General features: G+C 46.8%; 1 protein-coding gene across 1 annotated transcript in view; it reads right to left on the reverse strand.

The window, feature by feature from the left end:
* Window positions 1–12065, reverse strand: part of DMBT1 (deleted in malignant brain tumors 1) — a 146918-nt gene that overhangs the window by 8365 nt on the left and 126488 nt on the right. The window contains exons 68-77 of the mRNA XM_072804709.1: window positions 10143–10466; window positions 9688–9717; window positions 9050–9082; window positions 5339–5492; window positions 4881–5083; window positions 4120–4440; window positions 3439–3459; window positions 2387–2416; window positions 1978–2131; window positions 363–571 (exon numbers count right to left, since the gene is read on the reverse strand). Coding sequence (XP_072660810.1) covers window positions 363–571; window positions 1978–2131; window positions 2387–2416; window positions 3439–3459; window positions 4120–4440; window positions 4881–5083; window positions 5339–5492; window positions 9050–9082; window positions 9688–9717; window positions 10143–10466 — 1479 coding nt within the window. The remainder of the gene's footprint in view (window positions 1–362; window positions 572–1977; window positions 2132–2386; window positions 2417–3438; window positions 3460–4119; window positions 4441–4880; window positions 5084–5338; window positions 5493–9049; window positions 9083–9687; window positions 9718–10142; window positions 10467–12065) is intronic.

A 12065-nucleotide genomic window follows, 5' to 3' on the forward strand; every position in this document is an offset into this window, starting at 1 on the left:
GACTGGCTTAGTCTATCTTCAGATAGAAGCCAAATATGCTAAGTCTCCAGACACAATCATAGTGGCCAGGTGGTCACTTGTATTTTTGATATTGACATTCCACCATATGCTGAAGGTATGACCTCACGTCTTATATTTAGTCTGTGCTGATCACAGTAAGACCACCACACTGCCCATCATCCAGTTCTGACCCTTGACCTCATTTCTGGGCAGCCAGAGTCCCAAGACCACTGCTCATGGCCCCTTTCAGCACCAGATCAAGCCTTGGTGACCTGACAAAGCTGCTCTAGTTTCTTATTTTGCAACCACAGGAGGGTTGAGCAGAGGTGTCGCCCACAACGAGCCCCCATGAGAGGACTTACTGGTGTTATCATCGGAAGGACTGGAGTAGTAGTTAGCCTGGAAGCCCTTCCTCGTGACGCTGCCATCACTGACGAAGCGAATGGACATGAAGTTCGATGACGAAGTGAGAGAGCTCTTGGCTCCATCACAAACACGGGCAATCAGAGGGGAACTATGGGATGGGCCATCGAACACTTCAATATAGTCGTAGTTACAACCACCTTCAAGCCTGCAGGGACAGAACACAGTTTTGGCTTCGCTTTCAACCAGGATTTGATGCAGGGGGTCAGATCTCAGGGAGGGGGGTGTCACATCTTTGTGACAAAATTCATAGTTGAAAAATAATAGAATGATATTCACCTCCCTGTGACTTCCACGCATGGATCTTCGTCCTAACTTTTGGGGTCACACATATGCAATCTATAGCCCCTCTCCTGACACCCCTTTGAATCATGAAAGGAGGGATCACAACCTGCCTTCAACTTTCTTCAAAAGGAAACTGGTTTCCCACAGAATAAAATAAATATTCATGAATCCACAGTGATAGAAATAAATAACCAAACTAATAAATATCGGACAAGTCAAATAACCTCTCTGAAGATTAGGTGGTCAACCTTCCTCCATAGGATTGCATGAGCTTTAAGTATAGTCTCTGAAATCCAAAATGAATTGTAATGATGAGGAGATTAAAATGAAACTGTATCTTTTGCAAAGAGATAGCAACTGAATGTCCAAGACAGAGATGTGCAAGGCCACAGCAACCAGAATGCATGAGAGAAGGCTATTGTGTTCAGTAATGGTTGTTACAGAAGAAATAATGGCACCCCGTTTCTGTGACACCAGAAAATACTCATACCTCTGTATGGTCACCCCCTCCTTGGACAAATCATAGATATTTTTAAAATATTATTTATTTATTTATTCATGAGAGACACAGAGGAGCTGTAAGCCCGATGCGGGATTTGATCCCAGGACCCCTGGATCACGACCTGAGCTAAAGGCAGATGCTCAACTGCTGAGCCTCCCAGGTGTCCTGGACCAATCGTATATTAATGTGGCTATTTGTATATTAATTGATGCTATTTCCTCTGCTTAAAGCAGTGATTCCACTCTTCGTGGAATGAGGAACAGATAAACCAGCCTCTGCAGCAGAGATTTCTCTACCTTTGCTTGACCCCCCAAAACTCACCTCCTCAAAAAAGGAGGCAGTGAGGATAAAAGGGTTAAAAAAAAAACTGGTGTGGTTAATAGGATTCTGTGCGCTACTATTACTCCTAACAGTCATCCTCCCCATTGGATAACATTTTCCAAGTATGTTCATCTATTTCTCTTTCATGATCTTTCCAGTACCCAGCAATGAGAGGAAAGGAGATATTTTATTCCCTTATTTTGAGGGTCAGGAAACTTAAGTGATTTCCTGTGGTCACACAGCAAATCCATGACAGACCTGGGACTTTGAAGCAGGGCTGTCATCCTGGCCCCACCTCCACGGGCTGCCTCTGTCCTCAGTGAAAAAAATTGAACCCGTAAGAGAACATGTTAATTGGGCCAACATCTCTCCTGAAGGGCTAGATACCATGTTCTAAACTATCTGCGAGGTGCCCCACCTATTCTGCTTTGCACCCACACACTTACTGGACATCTTTGAAGACAACAGTCACGTGGTAGTTGTTTGGGACTTCAATGTCCCACACACATCTGGCGTTGTTTGGATAGTTCCCAGGATAGAATGGGCTGGAAAAGTGCCCTGATGGCTGGGACATGAAGCCTCCGCAGGAAGAATTTGCTACTGGGAAGAAATGGAAAAATGTGGAGGGCCCCCAGAGCCCACTATACGGTCCCTTCAGGGAAATTTTTAAACAACCCCGTAGACAGAAACTCAGCAGGAAGTGTCATAGACCCAGACTGTCCAGGGAGCCTCTACTTACGGAAGATGTCTCCTCGTTTTTGTCACTGTCCCCCAACCCTCTCCCCTGGTGCCCCACCCAGTGGCACTGTCATTGAGAAGAAGGGAAGCAGGGTTTGTAGGGAGCCCAGAACTTACTGTTTGGGCTTGTGACATCTTGAATAAGAGCTGTTGACAGAGAGAAAAGATAACAGTCAGTTTCCTGGGATGGTCGGCACAGTTGTTCAGTGCTCACCTGCTCTGTGCAGAAATGTGCCAACCCTGGGTTCACAACCCTTGCCCTCAGAGAGCTCACAGCCTGGAGTGGTGGACGGGAAAGAGCAAACTGCAGCCTAACAGGATGGGGCTGTGATCAGGGTAAGCCCGGATATGGTGGGAGCCCAGAGTGTTGGCTCCTGACCCAGACTGAGCAGAGAAAAGGGACAGGTAATTGCGGGGCGGGGAGAGCAGGAGTCAAGCAAAAAAAGTAGAGAGGGGGGTTCCATGCAGAGGGAATAGCCTGTGCAAAGGGACCAGGCCTGAGAGTAATAGCACACTTAGGGAACATCACTGTGGATGGAGCAGGGAGGGGAGAGGAAACCAAACAGATGCAGGAAGTGGATCATGGAGAGCCCTAGAGACTGTCCTCAGCTATGGGGATCTGCACCCCGACAGCCCTGAGGAGTCACATGAAGGGTCCAAGAGCATGGAGGCTGGGACTGACTTGGGATTTCCTAAGGACACCCCCTGCTGCCATGTGAAGAATGGAGATGGGGGTGGGGGGCAAGGCTGAGGTGGGGATCGAGGGGAAAGATCTGAGGAGCCAGGAGTGGGCTGAAAATGCTTAGAGCAGGTTGAGCAGCAGCTCCAGGTGAGCAATCAGGAGCTTTGGCTGGTTACATGGAGTTCAGTGAGGAAGCAGCACCCACTGACCAGAGTCTGGTGTCCGAGGGGACAGGCAAGACCTACACGGGAGGCTGGCCCTTCTTAGGGACCAACCGGAGATCTGACTCTTAGGCTGGCCAGGTGACTGATGGTCAAAGAGGAGCCCAGGGAGAGGGCCAGCCCTCCTCGGGTGGAGACACCAGCTGCAGGGGACACCAGTGCCAGGGAAGGCATAAGGGGCGATTCCTGGGAGAGTGGGTGGCATGCCCGGCACCAGCAGCAGAGAGGGCCAGCCAGGCGGCTGGGTGGAAATCACGGGTTCTTACCAGGCGTTGTTGGGTCAATTCCTGAAAAGAGATAGGAGAAAAGGGTCAGTCACTGAAGTGTACCTGGAGGAGGGACCAGATTGTGGCAGGGACACACCTGTGTGACTCAGTCTGACCTTTTTAGTGAGTGCACCATGACTCGTGGAGTTACTGCTATGGAGATCTGTGTTACCAGGGGGAGGCCTTGGGAAGGTCTCCCCAGCTTCTCCCCCCGCCTCATCATCGCTTGAGGGTGATGCCATTAGTGCCACAGCCAAGGTCACACCATCACTTAGTCCTCATTTCTCACTTGTCTTGAATTGTTCTAAGGCTTTACACACATGAGCCACTTAGGTTTCTAATCGCCATTGGCAGCAGGTGCATCATGACCATCTCCTCTTTGAAAAGGAGGAAACTGGCTTACAGACATGACCTCATAGCTAAAGGTTGCAGAGCAAATGTAAGGGTGAGAACATACACATATGCCAGCTGTGTGGCCAGCAAAACGGCCCCAGGGCCTGAGACAAAGTGGTCCCTGCATGGTCTCCCAGAGGGGGAAGGCCAAGGGCACAGCTATAAAGCTCCTGTCCACCTCCACCCCCAGAACTCAGCCACAAACACCATCAGCCACCAGCCCTTAGCATCCCCTCCGTAGTAGGTCAGAGGAGAAAGGGGCCTTCCACAAATGACACCTTGTGGTACCTGAGCAAATGACTGCAGCATCTTCACTGTGTGCACAATTATGGGAGAACCAGCCTTGGTTCCAGCACTGCCAGAGGGTAGATTCGGTCCCTGAGCATGCTACGCCGTCCAGGGTGATGGGGCCAGAGCCCTGCCCAAAATAGGCGTTTCCCGGGGCTGATACTGCATATCCACACCTCAGCTGTCTGCAGACCACCTGGGCATCCTGAATGTCCCAGAAATCATCACAAACCGTCCCCCACCTGCCACCGTGGTAAATTTCCACACGCCCGGCACATGCATTATAGGAGACGTTGGAATTGACTAATCTCAAGCTGGCATCTGAAAGACAAATGGAATAAGAACTGATGACCATTCCCACAACAGATCTCAAAGGCCAAATACCCCGTGGGCCTTTCTCACCCCCAAAGTCACCAGGGGATTGATCAGGGGACGAACATCTCCAAGATCAGCTGGAACGGGCTAAAGACACCACAGAGCTAAGACCCCCCTCACCCTTCAGATGGGGACATGCTAGCTCAGCAAGATCAGTCACCAGGTCACCTGGGAAGTGGCAAATCCAAGGCCAGGGTGTGTCCACTACTCCCCACGGCTCTCAGCCTTGGTTTACCAGAGTCGGCTGTGAGATAAGGAGGAAGGGCAGCACATGGCTGGAGCCATTCTTTGAATTTACATAAGAACCATGACACACCCAAAAGCACGGTTCACCTAAACACACCGAGCCTCGAAGGTCACTTCTGTTGGATTTAGTTCAAACGCACCTCTAGGAAAGGAGTTATACCAAGCAGAAAAGCCGATGTTTTGGACACTGGCATCACTTCGAAATCGAACAGTCATTCGGTTGTAGGAAGAGGTGAATGTTTGCCTGGTGTCATTACAAATTTTCCCCAGAAAGTTACTGTTATTCAGTGATCTATCAGAGATTTCAACATAATCAAAAGCGCAGTTACTATGCATCTCCAGCCTGTAAGGAAAAAAAAGTGGACTCATATTGACATTGAAATTTCTATTGTTCCTATATTTTACAGATAGTTTGGGCTTTGATGAGTGATGTCATTGAGTCTGAAATTTTCTTTGTGCTCTTCCTCAATCAGATCACAGGGCTTCCCTATGTTGCCCTGATGCTTCATGGTAGGATCAGAGCAACGTAATGTCACCTGAGAGTGAAAAAGCATCCATGGAGGACCATCCTTCACCGGATGATCTGAGTTTTACTTACTGCAGACGGTTGAAGCCCAGATTTATGCGGTAGCCGGGGTTCACTTCTATTTCCCAGACACACTCAGCGTTGTTGGGGTAGTATCCAGGGTAGGATGGGCTTGAAAAGGTCCCACTGGCATTGAATAAGAAGCCACCACAAGCTGTAGACTGTCCTATAGAGGAGACAGAGAGCGACACCCCAACATGGCAGGTGTCAGGTGTGTTATAACAAGCAATTGTTTTCTGGGTAAGAGTCCTCAGGCTTCATCCTCCCATCTTACAACATGACTCAGTTTTTCCTCTCTCAGGCCTGGTCCTCGGCTGCCCACATTGGGGGCCTTGATCTGAGGATCTACCTAGAAAAGCAGCTCTCTGCCAAGAGGTGACCCAAGCTTCAGAGGGAACATGGGTCCCCTTGTAGTAAAAATCCCAAGAAACAACAAAGTGATTATTGTCATTGTCCAGTGGAGGACAGGGATATCGTGGCTGAGCTAAGCAGGAGGGGTGACCCACGGAGAGCTCTCTGCAAAGTAATTTATTCTGTAGGGTCTCCCGCCAGCTGACAAGAAGCAGTGGAAAGTGGGGTCGAGAGGATGGTTTCTGCCACAGAAAGCCTGGGCTTGCATCTTGGCTCTGCCTTTACCAGCTCCATGATCTTGAGCAAGTTACTGAAACTCTCTGCCTCAGTTTCTTCATTTGAAAAAATGAGAGGGCTAATAACTAGTATCTGCCTCATCAGATTCCCGTGTGTATTAAATGAGACAAGACACGTGAACCTCGAAAGCAGTGCCTGGCACAGCGTACGCACCCAACAGTATTAGCTCTTATTATTTATCACATAATGATAAATAATATTAAGCATTCAAACTTTCGTTGGTCAGTTTAATAGACCATTTAAAAATATTTAGATACTCGGTGGTGATATAAATTGAGTTTGGTTCTTATCCATAGGTCTGTTTGTGTGCTATTGCACACTGTACAATTTGATGGTTTTTAGTATATTCGGAGTGCTAAAGCCATCACCGCAGTCATTTTAAGAGTATTTTTGTCACTCCAGAGAGAAACACTGACCCAACAGTAGTCATTCTTCTTTGCCCCCCCCAGGCCAAGGCAACCACTAATGTACTTTGTCTTTACAAATTTGCCTATTCTGAACATTTCTTATATGTACAATCTTACAATATGTGGTCTTTTGTGACTGGCTTCTTTCACTTAGCATCTTGTTTTCAAAGTTCATCACTGTTGTAACATATATGAACAAGCAGCAGGACTTCACCTCCCTCTATTGCTAAGTAATATTCTGTTGGATACATGGACCATATTTTGTATATCCATGCACTGTGATGGACATTCGGTTGTTTCCACTTTGGGGCCATTGGGAACAAAGCTGCCCATCTCTGAGCAGTCATATGTGAGTTTCTGTGTGGACACGTGCTTCCCTTTCCCCTAAGTATATGCCTATGAGTATAATCACCTGGTCATAGGGTAATTATCTGTTTAACTTTTTTGAGGAGCCACCAGACTGTTTCTCAAAGCAGATGTACATTTTATATTCCCATCAGCATAGTGTAAGGGTTCTGAATTCTTTGCCTCCTCACCAACACTTGTCATTACCCGACGTTTTTATTCTAACAAACCTACTGAGTGTGAAGTAGTATCTCTTTGTGGATCTGATTTGCATGTCCCTGATGGCTAGTGATGTTAGACATATTCACATGTGCCATTGACCATTTGTATATCTTCCTGGAGAAATACCTGTGCAGATCCTGTGCTCATTCCTTCATTGGGCTATTAGACTTTTTATTGTTGACTTGTAAAAGTTCCTTATGTATTCTAGATGCAAGTCTCTTATCAGATGTATTATTTACAAATATTTCCTCTCCTTCCTTGGAAAAACAGTGTTTCATAAGGATAATTTGGCCTTTAATATATGCCTACCTATAAATTCTATTTCTACATTGGGAAGTAATGAAAGATGAGGCTAAAGTTTCAGAGCAGAAGATATGCATTATAGATTTCTAAAAATGTAATAGGGGCAATTATAAAATAAAATTAAAATGTTACTGCATGTGATTACCTAAGTATATAAAACAGATTTAGAAAGAATTAATTCTTTTGTTCTGTGATTAGTAATTGTTTAATTAAATCAGGATATAGCCATAGAATGGAGAACTGTGTGACCATTAAACTTTATGGTATAAAAATAATTTCAATGCCATAAAAAGGTTAATGTTAGGGACACTAAAAAAGTATCCTATACTCAAGTGAAAAAGGATGTTATAAGGGAGGGTATAAAGCGTGCTGTCATTTGTGCATATGTGCATGCTGATGCATGTATCAAAATGCCAATTGTGATTAAATGTTCACCCATTCATCCATGTGTTCACTTATTCTTTCTAGAAACATGTTATGCCAGATACAAAGCTAGGTAATAGGTATACAAAAAGGTAAAAGGCAGATATGGTCTCTGCCCTCAGGAAGTATATAGTTTGGCATAAAAGTCATGGATGATCTTTTGTAAATAGACATCTGATGTTGTAAGTCCTTAGCATAAAACTTGTCAACACATCCAAATGTCCTTAAGATAAGGTCAGAGTCCTAACCTGTGCACAAAACTCTGAATGGTCTGCCAATAGCCAAGCTCCTTCCCACCCAGGCCTTCAAAGTGTTCCTTCTGGCTGGAAGACATGTCAGCAAATGAGTCTGCTTCCTCTGTGTGCCTCAGCATAAGCAGCATCTTGTACAGAATGCCCTCATCCCTTGATCAAGTAAAATCCCTGATAATATGCCCTCTTTACACACTGAACCTCCCCACTGAAGGACCTGTTACACCTGTAATTACATCATAAATCCAGTAAAAGATATTAACTACTGTGAGCCATTTGAGGGGGGAGATCAGTTTCTCTTTTCAAACATTCTGAAAATTTACAACATGCTTGAAGGCCATTGGACCATATGTACAGCAAAGAATACAGCAAAGACCTTAAAATATTTCACATAAGAAGAGTCAGTATTTGTTAAGTACGTTCTATATACCAGGCACTATGTTAACTTTAGTCCAGTAAATTTATTACTTTCCTACAGGAAAAATTGGGAAGATATGCAAAGACTTATAATGATATTCTGCATCAGAGGATCATTCATAATAATGAAGAAATATAAACATGTAAATGTCCAGCAGTTGGGGACTAGCTAACTTGTGGGGGGTCAGAGCTATGTAATGAGACCAAAGGCAGGCAATTAAAATGATGGGAAGAAAATATTCAATAACATACACAACTGGCCATATTTCTTAAGAGTGATGGAAAGCAATTGAGCAATAGCCACTCTGGGATGGAAAATTTACTTGTAAAGGATTGATTAGTTGTGAAATGATCCATTTATTGTCTCCCTTCCTTCTCTCAGAGCTTTTGAGATACCCCAAGAAACAAAAGCCTTTAAACGATTCTTTGAAGAATACCTTATTCTATTTCCTTGAAGAAGGGGAAGTAGAACTCCTTATTGAAACAAAACTTAACCGGGTGGAAGGGGATAAAAAGGTTGCATGTCTGGAAGGTAGAGGCAGGTTGTGTGTGTGCATGCAGCTTGGGTGCAATGTATGGGGGGGCAGGTTTGGGTAGGTTACATGCCCTTGTTCAACTGGGCTGTGCATTTATAGGCATCTACTGCATGGACAGCCTGCCTGGGGAGAAGAACTCCATTCCCTCGGGTAGAAAAATGTGATACCTACCATGAGTGGTTGTAGATGAAGGGCGCCACCAATCTAGAAAGAAAATGAAACAATTTTAGGACTTTAGTGGAAAAGTTTTCATTCCATGTTCATTAGTTTGGTAAGGAAAGTTCAATGGTAACCCTCATTGGAGGACCTGTCAGGACTTGTCAGGTGGTGGACAATTACATCCTACACTGTGGATGGCCCAGATGGGCTAGAGTATGGTGCTTGTACTTCCCAACATACTCGGCACTGACTGTTTTCACCATGGGGTAGAGAACACTTGGAGATGGCTCTCTCAACATGAAGGGATTCTGGAACACACAAGCACTACTAGGAGTTTATATGGGCATGTTTCTCAAATGATCCCAATTTTGACTGAACAGTTACTTTCTTCTGAAATAACCAGAGGGGACCAAAAGCCCTTCCACCGCAGAATCTTTGAGCAAATCCTGGCAGCAGGCAGGTGCATGAGACCCAGATGGGCCCGTAATCTCAACTAAGTAGGAGCCAAGGTCCTGGGGACTCAGCTGCTGGTCACTGTAGTGAATACCAGAGTCCTCCAAGAGATGAGCCTCGTCCTATCTTCCAATTCTAGAAACGTGAGAGTCGGATTCCAGACATGATTCATGCTGAGCTGGGCTACAGCTACTCACCTGTCGTAGTAGGAGGGCTTTCTGTAGATGCTGCAAAGGAAGAAGACACATCATCAGTTTCTGTAAATGCTGTGCAGGAAGAAGCCTCTCAGGCTCCAGACAAACAAAAACTCTGAGGGACTGTCCCCGCTAGAACCAAGAAAGACTTTCTGGGAGTGGTTGTGAGGAGCAGAGCTGGTAAATACCCCCAAGGAACAGTGCTGTGGAATTTGTTCTCAAAATCTTTATGCCCATTCACACACTGATACTCCACAGGCACTTTAAAGAAGGTGCTGTAGTTCACCCATAAAACTGAGGTACACCAGGATGATGGGTGATGCAGGGTCCTCTCAAGCTATGAGGGAAACCCCTGCCCTTCAGTAACACTCAGAAATACGAGAAAACAGTGAAAGAAAAAGAGTTTTTCTAGAAAAAATAACAAAAAAACCCAGAGGGCCAATATCATGAGGACCCACCTGAGCAAATGACACTTGCGTCCTCTGAGTGCCTGCAGTTGTGCAAGTTCCAGCCATTGTGGGGGCAGTTCCACAGGTAGGACTCATTCCCAGAGCAGCGCAAGTCATCCAGCACAATTGGGCCCGAGCCCTGACCAAAGCGGGCATTTCCTGGAGCTGATGTGGCCCAGCCACAGCCCAGCTGCCTGCAGACTACGTTGGCATCATTGGTGTCCCAGCTGTCGTCGCACACGGTGCCCCACGAGCCTCTGTACAGGACCTCCACGCGGCCCTGACACCGGTCCCCTCCGTTCACCAGCCTCAGAGCCAAACCTGTTTCATTCCCTAGCAGGACAAAGAACGAGACCTCCGGTCTGTGGATGTCTTAAGGTCATAGGCTAAAGGCATGTGGCAGACTCAGGGGCTTCCTCCTGGCTAGTGGGCCCTGGGCAGGCGGTCACCTTTGCACGTGCCCAGAGGTTCATCGTCAGCACAGGGATCGGACCAGAGATGTCCTAATCAGCCCAGGCCTAAGGATGCTCCAATGCAGAGAAGCACCTTATGATTCATAGAGGGCAGGAGGAAGACAAACTCACCCCACCTTGGACACACTGAGGATGGACCCCCATAGCTACTGAGGGCAGGCCAAGGCCACTACTCAGCGGGGCAGCTTAGTGGCTCCTGTGGGGTCCTGGCTTGGTTCTAGCAAAGTCCAAGGACATAAGGACACCTTGGCAAGGAAGGTGCAACAGCAGCAGCACTTTGCCACTGTCTTCCAGGGACTCTACCCCAAGGCCTGGGGGTACAACCAAAGTCCCAGCTATGCTTGAGTCACCTCCAGGATTCACACTGAGAAGATCTTGGAAAAGATCTTCACTGAGCATCAGCCCAGGATCGCCCTGGAACCAAGTGGCCACCCCCTGTGATCAGATTTAGGATCTTGTATTCAAAGAACCCTCTCTCCACCTCCCATCCTTCACATACACAAACACACACATAGGAACACACACACATGGGCACACACTCACACCCATGGGACAAGGATAAGGAAGGTACACCCTGAGATTCCTCCTGTCATTTCCAAACCAAAACTTCATCCTGAAGCAGAGAATAAGCCAGGGAGGATGGATGGGAATATTTATCTATTGTGGCATTTACAAATGCAGTTGAGGGGCGCCAGGTGCCCAGAAGAGGCAACAAAGGTAAAAGACAAGCACACATAATGGGAAACAGTCTTTGAAAAGTGTTTCTGGTGGGCAGTGTGACAAGTGCACATCTGCTTCCTGACTCCTTCCACCAGCCTCTTGCTTAGCCACTTACTTGGGATGAAGGCCATGCAGGAGAACAACCTGGTGCCCCCACATCCATTTCTAAGCCAGGAAGATTCTCCTTTCCCTCAAGAAACTGTGCCACCTCCCTACTCGAGACATGTATATCTGAGGGGTCTCCCACACTCTGAAGCTTGGACAGAAAGAATCTGGGGTGTGTGGGATACCTGGGTGGCTCAGCAGTTAAACATCTGCCTTTAGCCCAGGGTATGATCCTGGAGACCCGGGATCAAGTCCCACATCAGGCTCCCTACGTGGAGCTGGCTTCTCCCTCTCCCTCTGCCTGTGTCTCTGCCTCTCTCTCTGTCTCTCATGAACAAATAAATAAAATATATATGAAAAAAAAAAAGAATCTGGGGTGTGGTGGGCCCACCTGAAACCGATCAAATATCCTAGTACCCGGAACATGGCCATCACTTATTCCACTCCCATCCCCTGAGCTCTGTCCCTGACACTCTGCATATACACATGACCCTGATGAGTCTGAGGCTGTTGTAAGCCCTGAGCAGGGGATAGGATCCAGCCTGCTCTGATGACCCTTCCATAGGAGGTCAGTGGGCACCAGCAACCATCCTCTCACTCAACTTGTCAGCATGGATTGCGTCTCAGGTGAAAT

Source organism: Canis lupus, chromosome 29, assembly GCF_048164855.1.
Source record: "Canis lupus baileyi chromosome 29, mCanLup2.hap1, whole genome shotgun sequence".
Taxonomy (NCBI): Eukaryota; Metazoa; Chordata; class Mammalia; order Carnivora; family Canidae; genus Canis; species Canis lupus.